Source organism: Mustelus asterias, chromosome 7 (assembly GCF_964213995.1).
Source record: "Mustelus asterias chromosome 7, sMusAst1.hap1.1, whole genome shotgun sequence".
NCBI classification, from domain to species: Eukaryota; Metazoa; Chordata; class Chondrichthyes; order Carcharhiniformes; family Triakidae; genus Mustelus; species Mustelus asterias.
The window spans coordinates 86,537,812-86,562,673 of record NC_135807.1 but is presented as its reverse complement, the minus strand read 5'-3'; the positions used below and the strand labels follow the sequence as shown (position 1 = coordinate 86,562,673).

At 41.7% G+C, this 24,862-nt stretch overlaps 1 protein-coding gene across 4 annotated transcripts in view; it reads left to right on the top strand.

Annotated features, from left to right (window-relative positions):
* LOC144495835 (lethal(3)malignant brain tumor-like protein 4) overlaps positions 1 to 24,862 on the top strand; it is a 316,415-nt gene that overhangs the window by 109,333 nt on the left and 182,220 nt on the right. For all 4 annotated transcript variants that reach the window (XM_078216430.1, XM_078216429.1, XM_078216428.1 and 1 more), the window contains 5 exons: positions 1,540 to 1,644; positions 3,154 to 3,289; positions 3,929 to 4,020; positions 12,081 to 12,232; positions 21,439 to 21,515. In XM_078216430.1, the coding sequence (XP_078072556.1) occupies positions 1,540 to 1,644; positions 3,154 to 3,289; positions 3,929 to 4,020; positions 12,081 to 12,232; positions 21,439 to 21,515 (562 nt within the window). The remainder of the gene's footprint in view (positions 1 to 1,539; positions 1,645 to 3,153; positions 3,290 to 3,928; positions 4,021 to 12,080; positions 12,233 to 21,438; positions 21,516 to 24,862) is intronic.

The window sequence follows — 24,862 nt, the reverse complement described above, 5'->3', positions numbered from 1 at the left end:
ATTGCACCAACAAATTGTAGCATGCTGATGGTTAGGTGCTGACAGAGTGAAGACTTCAGAAAGTCACTCCACTGTGCCACCTACATACCAACGTCTGAAACTACATCCTACTGACTAGTTATTCACACACAGGATATATTACTTGGATAGTTTCAATATTAAATGTTGGCATAGAAATGATGCAAAAAATCGTGATAACAGGAAGTTGGAAAAGAAGAATGTGTGTACACAAATTTTTCTAATAAACACATGTACACATAGATTTTTCTAACTAGATGAACCTGAACAAATCATCTGGATCTGTAATGTTTTTCAATTTCTTGATTGAAACTAAATCCTATATCAGAGAATACAGGTGAGAGAATGAAATCTCGTGCTTTTTTAAATCAACTTTAATTCAAATGTCATGCTTTGCGTATTTAAATTGTTGCCTTATGTTCCATTTTGCTATAAGCTAGTGGAAAATAGGCAATTTTATGCACAGTTTACAGCATGAACTTATTATGCAAGCCCACTGAAGAAAGTACAATTTGTATCAAATGTGACCATTAAAACTTTGAGATAGTCATCTGCTCCCTCCTGCATGTGGATGTGAGGATAACTTTGTTGTTCTGTGAAGGCACCTCGACTGCTGAGTGCGCAGATTGGGAAAATCTCGCTTCTTGCACAATCTGTTGCTATGCATTCCCCATTCTTGTTTCGCGTATTTGAGGTAACATAATGCGACTAAATTACTTACTCGTTATCACCAAATGGAAACTCCTTTGTAAATCTGCATGGCTGTTACTGTGAGGCTGTGAAATGTAACAGCCTGGTTTATTAAATTCATTGTAAAGCTGCTATGAGAACATATACCAAGCATTGCAAAGTGGTTAAGAAAAAGGGATGGAAAATGATTCGAAATTTGCTCGAAGGAATGCAACTTTTGGCAATAAGGGCCTGTTTGGGCTGGGCAGCCGGTGGAAAGTATAGCTCGACCGGGAGGTGACGGTGAGGGTCAAGATAGCTTCACCCACGAACCAAGTTCAAGCCAAAGCCATGTTTTCAACGTAGTAGCTCTCAATAATGATATACTTGCAACTGCCTTATCCGATAATGAACAAATATTCTGCAGGAAAATTAAATGATCCCTGAATTGCTGGCATTGGTCACTGAGGTGAGTTGAAGTGGAAGGAGATTACCCCCCTGAGCAGACACATTGGATAAGAGAATCAAGAGGGAGATTGGACAGTTCGAATTGATGCTCATAGACAGAAAGTGATGGGCACCTAGGTCGGCCCTTTAGAGAATGCTGAGAGCTGCTGTGGGGTTAATCCAAGCAGGAATTCAAACATAAAATGTCAGCAGACAAGTAGGAAGGCAGAGGAATAATGATAGTTTGGATAGGTATTGCAAAATACCTGACAATGAAAAGTTGAAGCCTGAGGTCCAAGGGTGGGATGAAGTTGCCGTGTCGACAGCAGACGCTTGGAGTATTGCTGAACCAGTTTGGCGACTGTTATGAGGAAGCTCCTACACTCCACTGTTTTTCTCTTACAGTTTCAATTAGTTCCCCAGAATAAAAGTGGATTTAAAATTGGCATGAGATTGGAAGGCATTGACCCAAGGCACCCCTCCATGTTCTGTGTGTTGTCAGTGGCAGAGGTAAGATTTAATGTGCATGAGTAATTTGTGGCTGTGCATGGAACTGTTCAGTAGTTGCCTTGTGTTTTCCTTGATTTTTAACATGAATATATATTTTCTGTAATAAAAATGGAAAATACTGTTCAAACTCAGCAGGTTAGGTAGAAAAACTGAAGAGTTAACCTCTCAGCTCTGTGATGGATGGTCACAGACCTGAAACTTTCACTTTTTGTTTTCACTCTGCACAGACGTTGCCTGACCTGCTGACCATGTCCAGTTCTCATTTCAGATTTTCTACATCCACGGTTTCTTGTTTTTGTATTTGTTTCTTGTGCATCATCTGGACATTGGGTCAAGCCCATGTGATTGAGTGGTTTAAACTTGCCACGTACACGAAAAGAAAAGGCAGCGAAAGACCAGCTGCTTCATGTAGTGGAGCACCTTACTCTCCAGAGTTACAGTGAAGAAGCTACTGAGATTTTTGTAACAATTGGCTGGATGGAAAAATGGCCCCTTCCTGCCAAAAGAATTAGTATGTTATTAATTTCCTCCTTTATACAAGGGATTAAATAATCACCTGGGTAGAGCACTTGGATGAAAATAAGGTGGGGAAGAATGCATGTCTGTAATGGAGCCTTCCCAATTTATTCCAGTGTAAGTTGCTCCCTATCCACATTTGCCCCATGCACGCTGCTCAGGGTACTATTTAACTTGCAGTGAAAAATCTGCATTTATTTTCCTATTTTACAGTACTTAAAATTATGGCCAAAATTCTCCAGCTGTTCACACCTGCTGCTGCTGCCAGCGAGAATGAAGAATTTGGTGCTTAGCCAAATTGCCGTTCACTGCAGCAGAACTGGAGAATCCCAGCTTCAGGCAAAGTTGGAGAATCTGGCCCCACATTTCATAGAATCCCTACAGTGCAGAAGGAGGCCATTTGGCCCATCAAGTCTGCACTGATCCTCTGAGAAAGCATCTTACACAGCCCCCCCCCCCCAATTCCCTTAAACCCTTGCACTTACCCACTAATCCCCCTAATTTACACATCTTGGGACATTAAGAGGCAATTTAGCATGGCCAACCCACCTAAACTGCACATCTTTGGACCGTGGGAGGAAACTGGAGCACCCGGAGGAAACTCACGCTGACAGTAGGAGAGCATGCAAACCCACAGACAGTCACCCAAGGCCGGAATTGAACCCGGGTCCCTGTCGCCGTGAGGCAGCATTGCTAACAAATCTGCCACCGTGCCGCACTCAAAGAATTTACAACACAATTTTAAAAAGCACTGCATTAATATAAACCCACTGTGAGCTGCTAACAGTCACATTTTTAAAAATGCACAACTTTAGCTTTGAGTGCAGAAGTATACCTTAAGTATCCAGTCCACAGTCATAGACCACAAAATGATTGGTTCTGGTGAAATATTTACTGATGTGAAATATAATATGTGCTAACCATCAGTGATTCCTAACATAATTTTATTGCATTGTTATTGTAAACATCAGCCTGACTGTCTTCTCCCATCAGGTGTGTGGTGTTCGTCTGAGGCTCCACTTTGATGGATATTCTGAGTGTTTTGATTTCTGGACTAACATTGATTCACCTGATATCCATGCTGTGGGATGGTGTGAGAAGACCGGCCACAAACTGCATCTTCCTAAAGGTCTGAAAGTCGCAATGAGAGGCGATTGTGAATATTAATTATCAGAAAGCTAATAAGACAATGTAGAATATATAATGCACATACCTCATTTGAAAACCGCACTATCTTGATCCTAGCAATTGCAGGGGCAGTTGTTAGGAACGTATGAGAAGCATTCCGTAATTTGAAATGAAGCTAGAAAGTTATACCAAAAGAGAAAATACTGGAAAATCTCAGCAGGTCTGGCAGCTTCTTTAAGGAGAGAAAAGAGCTGACGTTTCGAGTCCAGATCACCCTTTGTCAAAGCTTTTGTCGAAACCTCAGCTTTTGTTCTCCCCTGACAGATGCTGCTAGACCTGCTGAGATTTTCCAGCATCTTCTCTTTTGGTTTCAGATTCCAGCATCCACAGTAATTTGCTTTTATCTAGAAAGTTGTACTCAGTTGAGCATGCTAAGCTATCCTACGCAAGGATAAATATTAGTTTGGTCCAGCAGTCACAGACCCTAAACTGGCAATACTATCCTACTTACATTTGGCACTTTCATTGAGAACTTTGCATTGTATTTTGTTTTGTGATTTTATGAAAAAAATTCTCATGATTATCATTAAATTGTCCGATCGACTTTCCCATTATTGACAGGATTCTGCCTTCCTTTCAGGCCAAAGGGAAGAGGAGTTTAACTGGGCAAACTACCTGAAAGCCTGTAAAGCCCAACCAGCCCCAAAGAATCTATTTAAAGTTCAGAATACAGTGAGTATTTGTTTCATGATACCACACCATGTGACCCAATTATTTAAGTAGTTTATTCTTCATTTTGTAAGATTAATTTTAGCTTAGATATTTAAATAAATTGAGCCTTCAGTTGCAGCAGGCCTCCTCCTGAACACAAAACTAGAATAGACCACAGTCCAAGCAAAGAAAGCTTTCTGCTCAGAGCTTCCAAGACTGAAAGAGATGGCTGTTTGTCAGCCACTGCCTGAGTGTGTCAGCACTGATCTTGGAAAGGTCTGGGCTCATTTCATTTCAAGTTCTTTTGCTGGGAATTGGGGTGGCTTTTCTGCTTCCGCTGGGACGATCATCGCTGTAAATGGCTGTTGTGACTGCAGTGAGATGTATGTGGCAGCCTAAAGAGAGCCTTGCTGAAAGGAAACGTTTCTCTCCATTTGCACGAACAAATCTGTGGCTCCCACCCCCCCATTGCACTCACTGCTGTGAGATTTAAATGCTTGAAGGCATTGCGCCTCTCCTAGCAAATGTCAGTGCCCATTTTCTTCCGGTTTGCTTCGCAACCAGCTCGGAATCATCACTTAATTATGCCCGCCTATATTTCAGTAAAAATTCCAGAGGATATATTTAGGGTCAAAAAGAACAGGATACAGTATAATAAATCCTTGCCTAATCTTCCACCCCTCCTCTGCTGTTGCCACTAAAGTGGGAAAATCAGCACAGAAAATCTGATCAGTGAAATTAATCATGCTCTGAAGTGTTTATTTGGTTTCTGTTGAACTATTGCAGCATTTAAGAATAATCTTGAGATTACTATGCTTAGCATCTTGCACTTGCCTTCCTCTGGAAAACATATATCCTACTTTTTGCTATGACACGAGTTTACAAATGAACCATGGCTTTTGATTGTTTTACTTCTCTTTCCAGAAGTTTTTTTTGCATTAATTATGTCCCGTAGTCTTCATGTTGTGATGAACACACCAGACTCTCAGTCATGGTTGCAAACCAGGTTGTCTATTCCCCTTATTATGGAAGCTCCGACATGTACGTGTTCTCCTGGGCAGTGTCATATTATTTCCCATTGGTAATCCTTCACACTATAGTTACCCGGTGTTTACTATCCTTATTTTTATTCTTGTCACAAACTGGATACCCACTGTGCAAGTCCAGACCGACAGCGTTTCCCTATACTGTTACTCTCTCTGAGGGATTACCTACTTCCTCTGCTTAAGTATCTTTTCTTTATGTGGGTTGTATACCACCTGGAACATATTTTCCGCAAGCATTTCACAGTGGAACCAGTTGGTCTTTGACTTTAACGTTTTTTTGCTCATTAGGTCTCATTAAGAGTTGACTTTAAATCTATAACTAGATTACTTTTTCCCATCAGTTAAGTTTTTGTTTGTAAAAGCGAGAGACTGAGACTATCTAAGACTTCATTATATGTTTCTATCTCCTAGATTCTTTGCCATTCTAGGATTTAACCGATCATGCATGTTGCACAGGTCTACTTCCCAATCTTACCATTTGTGTCCCCCAAGCTGCTGCACTGCATACAAGCATTAACTCTGGAATTAATTTTCCTGTTGACCTGACTTGAGTGTTTAGATGCAGCCTCTCTCCTTTTTTAGTACTAGATTTCTTCCCTTATATTTTCTCTGTCCAAACTCTCACCTGGCTTGGCAAACAATTCATTTGACACTCTTTGTACAGTTATCTATACATCATTTTTTTTTCTGGCCTCTCGCCTGCTCTTCATACCACATCAAGTAACTTGTGGATTAATATACTAGTTGAAAGCACTTCTTAAAATATGCTTCTTATTTTAAACGTATCTATTTGTCTGAAATGTACTATGTCTCACTCTCTTGCTTTTACAAAAAAATGTAACTTATGGGAAAAAGTAATCTTGTTATGGATTTAAAATCAATTCTTAATGAATAGGAACATTTAGAATTTAAAAATATACATAATAAAGTTGGGAAGTGCACCAAGGATTAGAAAACTGAAGGGAGCAGTTTCGGCTCTTCAGTAATCATTAATTTCTCAGGGGTCACTTACCTGATTTGTAAAGGGTTCATGCAGCAGCCATTGTGTCTGATCATCCATCCTAAACGTAAGTCGATGTTGGAGAGCATAGATGGTATCCAGGGCGATGGCTGAGAACTTTGACTCACAATGTGGAGTGAACCAAGTCATAACAATTGAAGCAATTTTTGTGTTGATAATAAAACTCTAAAGAAGCTCTTGGGCAGCTAATAAAAAGTCCTTTGACTTTTGCTGTCACCCACTTCAAGGAAAATATTCCTCTGTACTTAGTTCTTGCTTCTACATGTGCGAATCTTCTACTTCACTGAGTGTTGCCACCTTGACTTGTCTGCTTAAGATGATGAGAACATTTTACTATTTTCAAATGAGCACTTCACTGCAAGACATCTGGATTAAGCAGTTGGTGATGGGTGAGTTTAATGCGATGAATTTGGATGTCTCGATCAGCCATATGATTGACATGTCTCCATCTGTTCTTTGTAGTTTCTTCCACCACAGTGAGGGACAACAGCTAAAGTATAGCTAAGTATTCAGAAATGATAGATGCTTCTAACAGGAGGCATAGAGCCATCATATGGCTTCAGATGAGAAAGGATCTTTGACCCATCTTAGCTCATCTGGCCGGAAAGGCATTTAGTTCCATTATCAAATTTAACCATTTCTTAAATAATTTGAGGGTTTTGCCTCAGTCACTCTATTCTTCATTGATTTCATGTTAACTACTCTTTGTGTGTAGAATTCTACTAACTTTTTAAAAACTTGATTTGAACCTGAGCACTTCCCCAATAGGAAGAAAGGAACAAGACCTTTTAGCCCCTTGAGTCTCTTTGCCATTCAGTCAGGTCATGGCTGATCTGTGACTTAATTCCAAGGACTTCCTTTGCTCCATATCCCATATTAGCTTTAGCTGAGAAAAAACTTTCAGTCCAGATTTAAAATGAACAATTGATCTGACGTAAACCATCATTTGCAGAAGAGAATTCCATACTTGCACTACCTTTTGCATGTAGAATGTTTCCGAATTTCACTCTCAAAAGACCTGGCTGACCCTAATCTTTAGGCTATGTAAAGGTACAATTCTTGGTGGGTATTACAAGTTTTGGATCTCTATTCCAGAAACCAAATTGTTAATAAATATAGTGAATTATTAAAACTCCAGCACAGTTCCCTGTGGGACACAACTTGTCACACCTTGCCAATGAGAGTACCCGCACTTAAAAGCAGACGTGTAATTTCCTCACAACTAATACTAGGCTAACTGGTCCAACATTCCTAGTTTGCTGCTCTCATATTCCTTAAATAGTGAAACAACATGCAATTATCTAATTTAAAACAACATTTCCTGAATTGAGAGAGAGTTGGGAGATTATAGTTAGGGCATCTGCAATGTTCTCTCTCACTTCTTCTTAAAACCCTGCAGTCGAAGTCATCTAGTCCTGGGGATTTGTCAATTTATTGCCATTGTTTTCTTCATCAGTGTTATTTTGCTTACATTAATCTCGATGAGTCATTATCCTTAATTAAATGTTACATTCCTTGGGACATCTGGCATGCTATCATCACCTTCTACTGTAAATATAACGCCAAGTAATTATTTAAATGTTTGCCATTTTCTGCCATTTTGTCTGCCATTGTCTGCCAATGTCTGCCATTTTCTGCTACTAACAAGATCACAAATACTTGTTTCCAAGGGAGCCATCTAATAAGATGTATTTTGGGTTTGTTTTGCATTTTTATTGCCTTTTCTTGTATTTTTTTTCAACTCTGTTGTCATCCACATCCTTTTGGCAGTTAGATCACTTGCCCCTTAAATCTGTGCTGTGTCACATTAAGTTCTTCTTCAAATACCTCCCAATCTTATGCTTTAGTTTGAAGTCTTTTTCCAGATCTACCTTACCAGTACTGCTCAATATTTTATGTAGCTTCAGAAGATTATCTCATAGTTGCTTCCATGAAAGAGGAGTTTTTCCCTTGCCACTCAGTGCTGTGATACTCGGAATCATTCTCATGGCTCTTTGAACTAATTTCCTTCGGTTTTAATGGTCAGGACTGGGTCCAGTATTCGAGTTGTGATCTGGCTAGAGGAATATACAGTTTGAGCACAACCTTTTCATGACCCAGCTTTATTATTATTACTTATAAAGAACATCACAAGTAGTGTATGTTTTTGTTGCCTAACAAACTCACATTTTGACCTTGGAATTCAACCAGCAGCAATTACATGATACTTAAATGCATGAAGATTATGAAGGACTGGATTACTAAGAGTTGATTTTAAAATAATTCATTGTAGAAAAAGTCAGTTTAGGTTTTCATTACTTCTGCGTGCAATTGGGTAAGAGAGAATATGAGCACATCAATTGTCAATAAACCAACAGAAATAAAGTCACCTACAGACTTGCAGTTGTTAAATGGCTGTTAAACATTTGTCCTCCTGTACAGCACAAAACTATACTGAAAATATTCTCTACCTTTGGTACCTTTTGTTTGTGTATTGTTGGGAAGTTGGAATGAAATGAAACATAGAATTGGCGAAAAAAGGAAACTGATAGGGATTTAGCTAGACTGAGAACTTGTGCGATGCAGATTAGCCTAGTAACAGGGTGAAAAACATACTTTGTTAAGCAAAGTGGAGACTAGCAGTCCGGCAACCTAGATCATAGCCACACCCAATTGCAGAGCAATGCTCTCAGATCAAGCTGTCCTGCAGAAAAGCAAGCAGCAGTCGGTCTGTGTCAGGCCCAGTGATCGCAATTTGACCAAAATTTCGAAGTGTTGGATCAGGTGAGAAAAGCTATGTGAAACTCACTGGGTTAGAGTCATAGAGGTTTACATCATGGAAACAGGCCCTTTGGCCCAACTTGTTCATGCCAACCTTTTTTAAAAAACCCCTAAACTAATCCCAATTGCCTGCATTTGGCCCATATCCCTCTATACCCATCGTACCCATGTACCTATCTAAAAGGGTTCACAGACATCTTTTCTTGCCTGATTCAGCAGCACTCTGTACAATTTCAAAGTGCTGGCGAGGATCACACAGCCAGCTGGAGGTTCGGCCTAAACACACCACCAACGCCAAGATCCTGAGTTCAGGGCTCCCTCTCATAGTTACATTTTTAAATGTTTATTTACTAGTCATAAGTAGGCTTACATTAACACTGCAATGAAGTGTTACTGTGAAAATCCCCTAGTCACCACATTCCAGTGGCTGTTCGGGTACACTGAGGGTGAATTTAGCATGGCCAATGCACCTAACCAGCAGGTCTTTCGGACTGTGGGAGGAAACCGGAGCTCCCGGAGGAAACCCGTGCATACAGGGGAGAATGTGCAGACTCCGCACAGACAGTGATCCAAGCCAGAAATCAAACCTGGGTGTCTGGCACTGTGAAACAGCAGTGCTAACCACTGTGCCGCCCCATAACACCCCTCCCCCCCACCCCAATGGACATTGGAGCCCCCCCCCGACAAACCACCCACCCCAAACTCCACATGCAGGCGGGAATTCCCTCCCTTCCCCCCCCCCCAACCCAATGGAGGAGGGTAATCCCCCTTGCCAGAGCCCCCTGCATGTGCCAGATTTGATGTGGAGATGCCGGCGTTGGACTGGAGTAAACACAGTAAGAAGTTTAACAACACCAGGTTAAAGTCCAACAGGTTTATTTGGTACCAAAAGCCACACAATTGGAGCTCCGAAAGCTTGTGTGGCTTTTGCTACCAAATAAACCTGTTGGACTTTAACCTGGTGTTGTTAAACTTCTCACTGTGCCAGATTTAGCAGCCATTATGGGATTTGTGCCCATGGCTAATGGAATTGCTAGATCACGGTCCATAAGTTCTACCCTAAACTAGAAGAAAGGTTCCCAAAAGAAAGCTCCGGTCCTGTGTGATAATTATTTGCTGGATTTGGCTCATAGTCCTAAAACCTGAGGGATGTTGTTTTGGGGAAGATGAATTCTCAGTTTAAAAAAGTAGATTGATTTAGATTGGGGTGATTTGAGCATACTGTCTGGGTAACCATTATTGTACTTAATTGTAAATGTTGTTCTTTATTCTTGCCTTTTTGGCTGTGTGTTAAAGTTTAATAAATGTTTTGTTATTCGAATAATTTACAACAAGACAGCCTCCTTTCCTCACCGAGCTTCATCTCTTCTTGCATTTTTCCAAATTGCAAAAATAAAAAGTTAAGAACCGGCGTTCTAAGTTTCCCTTCTGGGATTTGGGTTGCCCTCGCATTGAACGTCAGTGAGGCCTGCAACAGTATATGAACTCTGTCATAATGGCACAGAATTTGCATTTTAAAGAAAAAAAATTAAAACAATTCTGGCAAAAGCATTTGAAATGAAATTCCATGGGGCTGAAAATCTGTGATTCTGATCTGTTGTCATAGCATTGGTGAAGTGGGAATTTGGTGCCTGTCAAAAGTTTCCATGGTCAGGCTGTTTAATGAGGGTGAGTGCCCCTGTGCATACTTGGCGTACCTGCTAGATTAGAGGGGGACTATGATTGTGTAAATAGCAAATTTCCTGGATAAGGTCTGGCAGCTGATGAAATTCATGGTCAACAGTGCTCGCCTCTGACCACAAAGAAAGCTGCCCACAAAGATCTAACAATCTCTATGGTGTGCATTTTCTTTTTCCTGATGTTAACTTGAATTTGGCACCAAGTTGAGGGGGTCTCCAGGTATCCAACAACAGTGATGCTGTCAAGCTGGTAATTATATTTTTGCAGACATCAAATCGACTGATTATTTTTCACATTTTATTAAAATTTTACAGATATTCAAATATGATTGGGACATACATACATTCAGTAGAAGCTGAAATATCAAAAGCCAAATCAAATAAGTTAAAATATGTGGCTTATTTTTATCATAATGGAAAGATTTGTCATTGCACAGATATAAAATTAACATTTCAGCCCCGGAGAGGTTTTTCAGCAGTAATTATGATATTAGTACACTGTTACAACTCAGTTACAATCAACAAGGTGCAACATTTTCAAGAGATCCTACAGCAGCACTAATCACTTCAAAAGGGCAATTTCTCAGCCGTCCACCAAATTCTAATTGATTATTGTCTGGAGGAAGTGCAACAGCATCCTGTGGAAAAACGTAGAATCTCAAACAACAACTTCTAGATTTTTGTGTTTAATTATACACGTGTAGTCTCCAGGGCAGAAATATCCTACTGGAAGCTGCAATCGGGCGACAGAGCTGATTTTACGTCGCAATCCCACTTCTGTCCCCAGCCTGCCATGAAGGACGATTTGTTGGGGTGATTGGGGTCTCAGTGATCTGAGAGATGGGTCTCCTGCCCAGTTAATGGCTCGGAGGGAGGGGTGCAGGAATGGAGGTGGACCATGTCCTGGCCTGAATTGGCAGCCATTGCTGTAACTGCCAAGTGTGCGTGGCCTTAAAAAAAAAAGTAGTAAGAGGATCTTCAACTTCAAAGTAGTCATGGCAAATGGAGAGCAGAAACAGAGGTGAGGGCAAGGAAAGGTGGGCTGTTGAAATTTTATTTATACCCGGTTTTCTCATCCAAATTTTCACATTTCAAAGAAATCAGTTTCAACATTTCTGTCCCTGTTCACGTCAGGCTTCAGAGAGCTTCCAACGGCCACCCGCCCCCATGAAAATCTCGGCAAGTCAGAAGGCAAGCTTGCTAATGACATCAAACTGGCCAATTAACAAGACAGGCGACATACCCTTCCTACCAGTCCTGCCACTCTTCCCCCCGAGTTCTCTGGAAAGTCCAAGTCTGGAGCAGATGGGGCAGACCAACATGCAGGTGCCATTTTTGCCACCACACCTCTATGTGCTGATCCAGCCACTGAAGATGCTGTCAGTCTCAGATGGGTAGTGGTAGTGATTGGTAATTGTTCCACCATAATTGTTCAACTTGCTAAGTATTCATATTTAAAGACATCTATTTTTAAATAACATACAACATGCTTTTGGCAAGATATGTAATCAGTTTAGTGTATCAAATTTTGTTGCTTTCATTTGTTCTTAACACACATATCCTTGTCTCTCATAGACTGTGACTCCTTCAGGATTTCGAGTGGGAATGAAGCTGGAGGCGGTTGACAGAAAGAATCCCTCCCTGATCTGTGTTGCATCAGTGACAGATATAATAGACAATCGTTTTTTGGTGCATTTTGATAATTGGGATGATACATACGATTATTGGTGAGAAATGCTCTATAATTATTCTCAATACTGTATTAATTTGTGACTTTTTGATACATTGGTATAAAAAGATCAGAAGTGTAGCAGATGTCTTGGAACTGGAGTGATGTAGGACTTCCATCTGCTGCTTATAGGTCACCATGCCGACTCCACTCTCAAGTTGTGGAGTCAGCCAGTTTAAATTGACAGAGATGTGCAGAGTGTGTAAATACATCCTACTGTGCTTCAGCTTCATGGGATCGGGGGGTGAGTGCATAGAAAATAGAGGGGTTAGGCTCCACATGGGCTATGGAGGAAGGGCTGGGGTAGATGATAATTGCCTGAAGAGTCAAGGAAAGAGGAAGTGACCTGATGTAGTGTTAGGATATTAAACCCACTGTTGCTCACAGAGGCAGTGACAAAATCTGAGTGGTAACGATGACAGTCAGATCAAAGAAATGAGAGCCAATTTACACAAAACTAGAACTGGAAATCCTTCCAATGCTGACCAAGGCACTGTGGTTCGGAAGGTTGTTTAAGGCAGGGTGGAGAACAGAAAATGCGGCAGGAACAGGGGACTTCATCATTAGGGGGATAGAGAGCATCCTCTGCTGCTGAATGAAAATCCCAAAGAGGGTGTTGCCTACCTAGTGGTAGGATAAGGGATGATATCATGGTGGCTGGAAAGTGAGGGGAATTAATCTAATTGTTGTGGTACATGTTTGAACAAATGTGTAAGAATAGGGAGGAGGTCCTGCCGAAAAAGTATCAGGAGTTAGGCTCTGAATTAAATAGCAGTCTTTCTGGACAATAATCTCAGGATTATCACTCGCGTCACGAATAAATTGGCACAGGAGCAGACAGGTCAAGAGAATTAACATGTGGGTAATGGGCTGGGGTGGGAGAGAAGAGTTCCTTTTCATTGAATACTGGCATCGGTTTGGGACAAGAAGGAGCTATACCAATGGAGCTCCACTGGAAGTGCAACGGGATCCATATGCAAGTGGGAAGAGTAAACAGGGAAGTGGCAAAGGCTTTAAATGAGTAAAATATGATCAACCTAAATGTAAGCAAAATAGTGAAGGATGGCAACCAGAAGAAAGGAAGGAAGGACATTGATGGCAAAAGAATAAAGAGAGTTTTAGAACAGGAGTTTAAAAAGATGATTAGACATTAGGTGAGAGAAAATCTTATTAAAATTAGTCAAAATATCTGTCCAACAATGCACGCACTGCCCATAATAAAACAGGAGAGCAGGAGGTAATTGTACACTGTGAGGAACCGGGCATTGTAAGGATTATTGAGTTATGACTGCAGAAAAATCAGGACTGGGAACTAAACAATACAGGGAATGACATCATTAGAAAAGAGAAAAAGGGAGAAAGGGGAGATTAAATAACTGTATTTGAGATACAATATTGGAAGTCGAGAAAAGGGATGCAGCTTTCAACAAGACAAAACTAAAATCCATATGGGTAAAGATAAAGGATCAATCATATTAATGTAGTCTACAGAGCACTTAATGGTAGAAGGGAGGAGAAGGATGATTATATGCAGACACGTTCGGGAATTGAGTAAATAACATGGGGATTTTAATTACCGGAATATTTATTGGACAAAAGAGGTAAGTAAGGGGGAATAAAGAAATAGAGTTCCTACAATGCGTATGAGGCTCCTTTCTAATGCAGTATATAAACATCCAGCAAGGGAAGATTCACTATTGGATCTCGTCATGGGAAATTAACCAAAGCAGATTAGAGAAGCAAAAGTAGGGGCGCATACAGGCAATAATGACCATAATGTAATACATTCTCAGATGATAAGAGAGAAGGACATAAATATAAAAATCAGGTTGATAGATTGGAGAAGAACTGGTTTTGAGGGACTGAGAATAGAACTTGAGAAAAGTAAAATGACAACAGTTTGGACAAACAACAATGTAGAATAACATTGGGAAATATTTGAAAATGTTTGACAGAGTGCAGGAAAAACATATTTCCCTAAAAAAAAAAGAACAAACTAAATGCTGGTGGGCCTCCATGAATGAATAAAAACACAGGGGAATAATGGATGGTTAGAAAAGAGGCATGCAATGGTAAGAAAGAACACGAAGAGATTAGGAGTGAAGTCAGAAATAACAATTATGAAGGCGAAGTGGAACAACAAAATTAAGATATCAGGTAATAAAACAAAATAGAAAAATACTTTACAGGTGCATCAATTAGGGGAAAATGAAGGCTAGAATGGGTTCTGGGTCCATTAGGGATAATCAGCACAATATTACAGGTAGAGATGGCAGAAATATTAAATAAGCATTTTGCTTTGGTATTTTCCGGAACAGGTAGATATGACATTGAATGATGAGATGAATAATGAGATTAGTGCATTTAAAGTATAAAAGGGGCTGTAATAAATAAATGAATCAAACGTCAAGAATAAAACCCCAGGTCCAGATGGGTTGCGTCCACACATTTTAGAAGAATCTAGGGAAGAGATAGCACAGATAGCATTATTACACATACTTAATAATTTGTTCGGAAAAGAGGATTGATGTATCGTTAACAAAACTTCTTTATTAGGTGACAGAACATGTCAAGGGGATTATAGATCAGTCATCTTAACATGAGTGCTAGGAAAGTAGTGGAATTGCTACAAAAGGAGAGAATAGATGAGCATTTAGAAACTAATATATAATAATGAGAAGCGTTGCAATCCCCATGGGGAAATCATAAACCAAAATAAACAAATTTATCCAATGACAAAATTTCACCAAAATATTTCATTTTTTGTAAGTTTTGCTTTAACATGAATCGGAACCAATGCAAATTAAAGGCAAATAAATCTTCAAATAAAAAGGTAAATTTCACTTTAAATAGCCGAGACAACGAAGATACATCTGACACAACCTCAAGCATCCGCATCACAGCCTGCACAAATGTGGCACTGTGTGCAATATCATCATCTTTCCAACTCACTTGATTTGTCCCTTCAGTTGCATTCATCAGCAAGTGTATTCTATTTGAGGTCTCTGGATACAGTTGACACCGACAAGGCACATGTCTATGAACCTCCTCTCACTAAGCTCATGTGAATCTTGAAGGCAGAGCTTTCCAGCATTTCTTTCTAATTGACCAACAACAGTACCCAGTTCACAATCCAGCCCTCTGATGCAAGCTCTCGGCTTTCCTGCATGCTTGAGCTATTCTCCCTGCTTTTTAGGATTCAGTTCCTATTAGCTCATTCGTACATCACTCCCACAAATGCTTCTGGAATTCTGTTTTTCGTAAGAAATAGAAGTAGAAGCAGAAGTAGGCCACCAGGCCCTTCAAGCCTGCCCCACCATTCAATATGATCATGGCTGATCTCATTATAGAATTATAGAATCCCTACAGTGCAGAAGGAGGCCATGTGGCCCATCACGTCTGCACTGACCACAATCCCACCCATGCCCTATTCCCGTAACCCCAAATATTTACCCTGCTAATCCCCCTGACACTAAAGGTCAATTTAGCATGGCTAATCAACCTAACCCGCACATCTTTGGATTGTGGGAGGAAACCGGAGCACCCAGAGGAAACCCACGCAGACACGGGGAGAATGCGCAAACTCCACACTGCCAGTGACCCAAGCCGGGAATCGAAGCCAGGTCCCTCTGGCGCTGAGGCAGCAATGCTAACCACTGTGCCACCATGCCGGCCTTAGCTCCTTTTGTGTGTCCTTTCCCCACAGCCCTCTCTCTGTTCCTTGATCTATCAAATATTTATCCACCTCCACTTTAAATGCTCCTAATGATCCAGTCTCCATAATCCTTAAGATTCTAGAGACTCGCCACTATCTGCGAGAAGAAATTTCTGCGTGCCTCAGTTTTAAATGACTAGTCCTTGATCTTGTAGCTATGTCCCCTTGATCAACACTCTCCCACTAATGAAAACATCTCATTATCTACCTTGTCAAACCCCCTCAGAATCTTATGTTTGAATAAGGTCACCCCCTAAACTTTTCTTCTTGGGCCACAAGGGAAACAACTTTTCATAAAGAGCTTGCTGGCTTCTCCTCGTATGAGTTCTGTGTCCCCCTTTTTGTCTCTGTCTGCTTTCTCTTCGTGTCTGCATCTTAACTTCCTGCCTGTTGGTATTGCTCACAGGTCAAAGGTCGCCAGGTCACATGAACTAGCATTACTTATTGTCAAAGAAAGTTACAATTTTTACCTTTAAAATTAATATAACCTCTTCAAAGTCCCTCTCAAACACTCTGGAAACCAATTATAAATTCCGCAGGCATTTTCAAGAAATTACATTATTTTCTTACTGCACTGCTATTGGATTAAGGTCATCACAAAAATCAGCATAGATTTTTAAGGGGTTACTCTTGCATGACTAATCTTATTGAATCTTTATGAGACAGTAACATAGAGTAGAGAATGATAATACAGCAGATGTAATTTATCTGGATTGTCCAAAGGCCTGCAATAGAATGACTCATAATAGACTAATGAATAGGTCAGAGAATATGGAGTCCAAGAAACAAGTGGCAGGTTGGAGAGCTAACTGACTTCAAAATAGAAAGCAGAGAGTGGAAGTAAAGAGTGATTAAGTGGCAGTAAGGTGCTGTTCCATCTCATGCTGGCACCACTGCTGTTCATAACTCAGATTGAGCTTGGACTTTGGAAACAGAAACATTGTTCTCAAATGTGTGGATGTCACCAAAATGTGAGATAGTCAATACAGAGGAGGAATGCACCAAATTACATTAATGAACTTGCAAAATGGACAAATAATTGATAAATGAAGTTCAAAACAGATAAACATGAGGCAGTGGAAGAATAGGGAAGTCTCTTATTATTTGGAAAATGCAAGTTTCAGTAGGGCAGAGGAAGAAAAGGATCTCCAAGTACACAAAAACCACTCTCAAAACATAAGCCGTAAATATACAATCATGGAATCCTTAGTGCAGAAGGAGGCCATTCAGCCCATCGAGTCTGCACTGACAACAATCCCATCCAGGTCCTGTCCCTGTAACCCCACGTATTTATCGTGGTAATCCCCTGTGACTAAGGGGCAATTTAGTATGGCCAATCAACCTAATTCACACATCTTTGGAGTATGGGAGGAAAGCAGAGCACCTGGAGGAAACCCATGCAGATACGGGGAGAACATGCAAACTCCACACAGACAGTCACGCAAGGCTGGAATTGAACCCAGCTCCCTGGCACTGTGAGGCAGCAGTGCTAACCACTGTGCCACCAAGAAATACAACAGGGAATTCAGAAGAAACCTTTTTAATCAAAGAGAGTGGTAAATATGTGGAATTCGCTACCACAGGGAATGGTTCAAGTGAATAGTATAGCTGCATTAAGGAGAAACTGGACAAAAATATTAGAGAAAAAGGAACAGATGGCTACGATTATAGATTTAGATGAAAAAGATGGGAGGAGGCTCAAGTGCAGCATAAACACTGGTATGGAGTGATTGTGTTAAATAATCTGTTTCTGTGCTGTATATCCCGTATAATCCTATGCAGAGAACCTGCAGAACTGGAAAAGTAGTGTGTTTGGGGTCAGGCGCAGGACATCCACTAAGGATAAAGTATTTATTTGATGGAGGAAGGTGGCTGTGCCATCTTGCTGAAGCCCGAATATCTTTTGCAATACATTGGGTTTACTGACCTTCCTGAGCAGCCCCGAGATCCCCTGAGCATTCCTTGCATTGTTTTTATATGTGGAACTCATTGTCCTCAATCTTAATGGAGGAGTCATAGGTGCAAGTGGGTTCCAACAGTAAGGAGTGAAAGATTAGAATCCCTACAGTGCAGAAATAGGCCATTCGGCCCATCAAGTCTGCATCGACTCTCCGAATGAGCATTCCAACCAGGTGCCTTTCCCTCCTGCCTATCCTTGTAACCCTGCGCATTTACCATGGCTAACCCACCTAACCTACACATCTCACGGGTAATTTACGATGGCCAGTCCATCCAATCTGCACATCTTTGGACTGTGGGAGGAAAGCGGAGAACGCAGAGGGAACCCAAACTCCACACTGACAGTCACCCAAGACAGGAATCTGATCTGGGTCCCTGATGCTGTGAGGCAGCAGTGCTAACCATCCGCATGTGCAGAAGTCAGCCCCAAACTCCTACAGCATTCAAACTCTCTTTGTGTTCTGTTCAAAAAGAGAGTAATGCGGATGAGGCACCGGGGACCATTTTGGAGGACCTAAGATAGCTAACAGGGTCATGGAGCAGTCTAGAGCTTTCCACAGAGCCAATATTGGAGAAGAGTTTGAGACAATGCAGCACTACCTAGTGGTGATATTGAGGATTATCTAATGTCCATTTCCCTGATACACAAGGCCTTCAGGTTTGCCAGTTCATGCTTTGACCACTGGCCTCAGGTCCTGTGGAATTGTTTGGGAAGAATACTGAAGATTGCCTTCCCACAGCTTCGGAAAGATATTACTGGGGGTCTGCAGGAACTGCCTGTTAAGATCAGGTCTGACCTCCTAAATGGATCCTTGAATTCAGGGCCTTTAACTGGGGCTGTAGGTGGAATCTATCCTTGTCAGCTTTCAAATCAGCCTTCTCACATGCTTGCTCATTTTGGTGAAAGGTTACAGAACCTGGAGTGATGTCTTTACCTGAAATTGTTTTAAGGCAGCTTGTAAGATTCTTTCTGAACAGCCCGGCTGAGAAAAGAGGGCCGTTCGGTGGTTAGCACTGCTGCCTCACAGTGCCAGGGACCCGGCTTCGATTCCCAGCTTGGGTCACTGTCTCTGTGGAGTCTGCACGTTCTCCCCATGTCTGCATGGGTTTCCTTCAGGTGCTCCGGTTTCCTCCCACAATCTGAAAGACGTGCTGGTTAGGTACGTTGACCTGAACAGGCGCCGGACTATGGCGACTAAGGGAATTTCACAGTAACTTCATTGCAGTGTTAATGTAAGCCTTACTTGTGACTAATAAATAAACTTTAGATTTCTGTAATCAGCTAAAGTTGACAGTTCAGATTCAACATATTTTGGTCAGAGCAGTGCAGGCTTACTGGTCTAAAGCTTGGCGGTTCGCCAGTCCCGACAGTTCCACTGGGAGCAGTGGCCATTTCTGGCACTACAGACTGTCTCCAATGAAGGAGAGTCATGGATCCAGACTTTTGGTCCAGGCTTTTACCTAGGCTGAGCTGGCAATCACCAACGAGTGAGGTTGGGGGCCAAGTTTGTCAGCCTTGGGGACGGGGTTGGCCAGCAGAACACAGGGAATCGCCATCCTAATCAGACTGCAAAAAGGCCGCCATTCTGATGTCAGGAGTTGAATTGGGAAACCACATGCCAATCTTTTAACACTAGATTTATTTACAGAATGCACCACTATATATGCATACTTCCTGCCAAACTAACATCCAGTGTCAGAGAAGTCTCTTTTTATACTGTTTTGAAAGAACCAGTGGTCAATAAAGAAATGATCAACCCTTTTAAAGGAGTCATACAAATGTTGGCCAGGGCACTGGGGTAACTCCCTTGCTCCTCTTCAAAGTAATGCGATGGATCCTTTACCTTTACCCAAACAAGCATATGGGACCTCAGTTTAACGTCTGATCTGAAAGACGAAGACCTCTCTTTATACTCCGTTAGAGTATACCAAAAAATATTAACACCCATTAAAGCAGCAAGAAATGAAATACGATTCCACCAGATGCTGTAGTGTGATCCGGACATGTCTCCAGAGCTCCAACCTGGGTCTTTGGATTACCAGTTCAATGATACGATCACAGTGTCACCGTCTGTGTACCCCATACTTTGAGTATGCCAAGTAAAATAAACAAATGAACTAATAATCAAATTAACTAATTAACAGCTCCCTAATTGGGCACTGCAGCCAAAAAAACTTTCAAGATACATTAAATTTAAATAATGTTTCGAGGGCTGCTGATGCACTCCAGCCAATGCGATTCCTACCAGTTGCAGAAGGCCCAATCTTTCCTTTAATATTCTTTTAAGGATAACCAATTAACAATAAAATAAACTACTTAGTGCTTGGCAGCCCTTGATGGGCATATTCCCTAATTATTCTCTTTCAAAATAAAATAAATAATAAATTAAACTAATGAGAGGTGGGGATAGGGTGACAGACCTCGCGGGACACTGTAAGTAAAATAAAGCATCAATGGGACACTTAATTAATTAAAGCAAAATGTCATTCCCAGGGGTAATGATGCACCTCAGACACCATGGGGCCCACCAGTCATGGAAGGAAGTCTCTCTTTATATGTACTCAAGGTACTTGATCATTAAATGCCCATTACCTGTATCCTCAATCTTAATATTGCAATCAAAGGATTCATCGTTAATTGGCCTTTTAAGGACCTTAAATGGCCCATGGGTGAGCGGACCCCTGCTGTGGATTAAATCCCACCAGATGCACATTGGTGTTGGACACAGCACTGCTGCCATGCCACCCAGTTTGATGCCTTGACTGACTGCCAATCTTCCCCAGGTGAGGGCATTAAATTATAGCCCTTAATCTTGAGGCATTCTCTTGCAAGGCTTATGCTTGAGGCAACCACCAATACATAAGCCCAAATATCATTCCTGCACCCTTCAGGTGATAGTCAATGCAGAAATATGTCAATAATTCTGGAAGATAAATTGACTCAGGTTTCCAGCCAGATAGTCCATTGGGGACACACATCAACACTATCCTATTTGCCTAAATTTTTTTTATTCTTTCAAGGGATGTGGGTTTCGCAGGCTAGGCCAGCATTCATTGTCTATCCCTATTGCGGTCGAGAAGGTGGCGGTGATCTGGCTTCTTGAACCGCTGTAGACCATGTAGTCTAGGTATCCAAATTGTCCTATGTTAAAATCTGGGCAGATGTTTCAGTGAAACCTCATGATCATCCAAAACCTGTGAGCTCACCCATTACCAGTTTCATATGTCATGCAGGTAACTTTCTGCTCTTTTCTATAAGTTTATCGTAAGTCTGGTACAATCTTGGCACAAATCGCACATGACTGCAATGGCAGTTTTTGCTGTCACTTACTGCAGGTGTGCATCACCTTGGGGAATGAGCACATCTTCAACCACAATTCACTTGTGCCAAAATTTGTCTTTGTTTTAGAACAGAACTGATCTGACCTGCACATTAATTTCTGGCTTTCTATGCCACTTTAGTGGGCTAGCTGTTTTTTAAAATTGTTTCGTGTTTCCATTTATTAATATGGTAATTACCTGTTTGGTAGGTGTGATGCTAGTAGCCCATACATCCACCCAGTGGGCTGGTGTCAGGAACAAGGCAAGCCACTTACTCCTCCTCAAGGTGGGTGAGTCAATATGCTTCAGAGATCAGTACAGGTCTTTGAAATCAGGTTCTAAATGGATAAGCATGTGAGTTGTTCAAACCATCAAACTTTGTCATCATTTATATAGTTTAGGTGTTTCTTAGAACAGCATTTCACAAACATTTTTGTAGTGCAAGCCAATTTTAATGCCTCAGAATCTCCCACTCCTCCATCTCCCACTACCTTCCTCCTCCCCATCACCCCATCCATCAGCTCCCCATCTCCTCTCCTTCAACCCTTACCTTCCCCTCCTTCACCCCTCGTCATCTCCTCCTTCACTCCTCGTCAACTCCTTCCTTTACCCCTTGACCCCTCTCCCTCACCCCAACTCCCTCCTTTACCTCCTCCATCCCCGCCTTCTTCCCCTCCCCATCTCTGCTTTCTACCCCTCCCCCATCTTCCCCTCCTTCCTCTCCCTCATCTCCCTCTCTTCCCCTCTTTCATCTCCTTCTCCTTCACCCCAGTGATCTTGTTCATGGGGAAGTTGATGCAAAGGCAGAGTTTCTAAAAAAAAAACAAACCCCTACTTATTCACAGGCTATTTTGCAGCAGCAGCAATTGGGCCCCAGAATGCTGTCTGCTAGGTCACGTCTGCCAATATTAAAGTGTGAGGATGTAAAGGGGCCTCACAGCTGTCAGAAATCAGTCCAAGATTCACGGCAGCTATTATAACCTCGGAGCTCACAACCTCACTGGGGGTCCCGACCCAAAGTCTGGGAAGCCCCGGCCTAGAATATGTATCAACTTAGTTATCTAATGAAAAGGAGTGCAATGACAGAAGTTATGTAGAAAATAGCTATCATTCATTAATAAGATAATGTCCTGCACCATGAATTATAACAAAAATAGAACAAAAACCCTCAAATGATCAATTCTAGGTGAACTTAGAAGCCATTATTCCCCTTGTCCAGACTATGGTAATATCTAATACAGCTGTTTTGTGTGAATCAAGCAGTCTTCTCATTGCTGTGCCCTGATGACTGTATATCTCTCCTCACCATAGCTGTGAGGGCCTCCAGCCTCCTGGGCTGTCCCTGCCGCCAGCACTTGTTGATATTCACTAGTAAATCCCTCTACCTCACCTTTTCACATAGTCAAGGGGTCAGTCACGCTTTTGGTGTTTGAACGTGATGAAGAATATAATAAAGCTTCTTCAGAAGGATTCATCTCCTTTGAGATGTCATTCTTGGGATGCCCTGATTGTTGAGAAGGAGCTAGAGGAGAGAGGGAAAGGTTGAGAGTCAGGCTGACAATGAGAGGCTGGGACCGTAGTAGATGGCATACTTCACAATGCAGCGGCAAGTAGGCAAATTGTGCATTTCTCAAACAATGTTAAGGGCTGCAGTAATTTTCAAAGACCTTGTTCACCAATGCTTGACAGCTTTGACTTGCCCCCTCCTGATAGCTCTTGAAGGACAACTGATCTTAAGTGCTTGCTGCTGCTGCAGTTTCAGAAGTCCCACGAGATTGGGGTTCTCCTCGAGTCTTAGTCCTTTCTTTGTGTATTGTCTTGTCCCGTAGAGAGAGAATGTTACTGAGTACCCCGGGCCAAAAAGAGCATGAATGTGAGTCTTCGGCTTGTTATGTGGAATGCTGAGGCAGAGGCAAAGAGATGACTATAATAGGTAGTTGTTGATTTTAGAACATGTATGTGGAGTGTGAGGTGAGGAGAGAGCCATGACAGAGTGTGTTTTTTGTGTAAAGGCGAGAAGGTTTGAGGAGAATGATGCTAGTGGATGCTGTGAAGGAAGAAGTGAGGGAGTGTGATAAGAATGGGAAGTGTTTTAGTGCGGTCTTCTGCCAGATGGTAGACTATGTGATGAAGAGCAGGGAATTGTTGAAAGTGGTTGTGGGGGGTGGGAAGGATTGTTGCCATTTTGTTTAGAGTGATTTAAAGACTTCCTGGACTGGATGCAGATTCAGGAGTGATGCCCTTGGAGTTGATGAAGCCAGTGATCTCTTCCCATACTTGGTGTACTTAGGGATTTGCCTACAACCTATGCTAACTCAGTTTCTTGTCACACCTTTCCAGCAGCAAAATCTCTTGGTGCAACCTGCTATAAGGAGTGGATTCTCACTTCAAATAAGCCTTTGGCTAGTTGACTAAAATTGTGATCTGGCAGTGGCTGGTGAGAGGCAGGTTGGGAACTGTGGTTTTCTGTGCGATCAGTAAATCAGTTGGGACATCTCCAGTAAGATATAACAAGGCCAAGAATTTGAAATTAAAATATCTAAGCCAGCTTTTGGAGGCATCGAGTGAGTTTTGAACTGACAAGAAATAAATTGGGGCTTGTTCAACTTCTTTAAACATTTTGTCTCTCTTTCTCTCTCAACCTCACTTCCTTTCCCTTTGTATTTTGTTTTCTGTACTCAGTTTGGCATTGAATTTAGCAGTTGTAACTTGCACTTCCTGGTTTAGACTTTGCATGTCTCAGACATACACGTGCGTATAGGCTCTTTTTCTATCGATCCTAACCAAGACATGTAGGGAGGGATTTGAGGCCTAGGTATCTGAAGGTGTGGCCACTATTAGGGCACAATTGAAATCAAGAATGCTCAAGAGGCCAACATTTGATGAGCACAAATGCCTCAAAGAGTTGTAGAGCTGGAAGAAATTACCGAAAAAGGGAACAGTGAGGCCATGCAAAAACAGATTAAAAAGTTAAAATTAAAACATTGCTTGACCGGGAGCTACTGTATGTCAAGTGAGCACTAGGATTACGGGCAAACCAGACTTGGTGCACATTAATGCAAGAGCAGCACAGTTTTGGACAACCATAAATTTATAGTGGGTGGAATGTGGGAGGCCAGCCCGGAGCCCATTGGAAAAGTCAAGTCTATAGATATCAGAGGCAGCATATGAGTTGAGCTGAGCTGATCTGGGGTGGGGTTGAGTGATGTTACAGAGTTGGCAATAGATCTAACTGATGCTGCGAAAATATGGTTGGAAGCTTATCTTGGGGCCAAATTTGTGAGCAGACTGGTTTAGTCTTGGCCAGTTACCAGGGAGCATGAGAATGGAGTTTGGAGCAGGGACCGAAAATAATAGCATCACCTTCACAATAGTTAATTGGAGGAAATTTCTGCTCCTCACGTACCGGATGTCAGATAAGCAGTGATGATAATTAAGTAACTTTGGAGGTGTTGAGAAACAGCTGTGTGTTCTCAATGCATATGTGAAAATGTATGCTGTACTTTGAAGGATGCTGAGGGGCACATGTAGATGAGAAACAGGAGGCAGCTGAGGATAGATCCTTGGGGGACACCAGAGGTAACACACAAAAGCAGGATCAAAAGCAATTGTGAGTGATTCTCTGGCTACAGT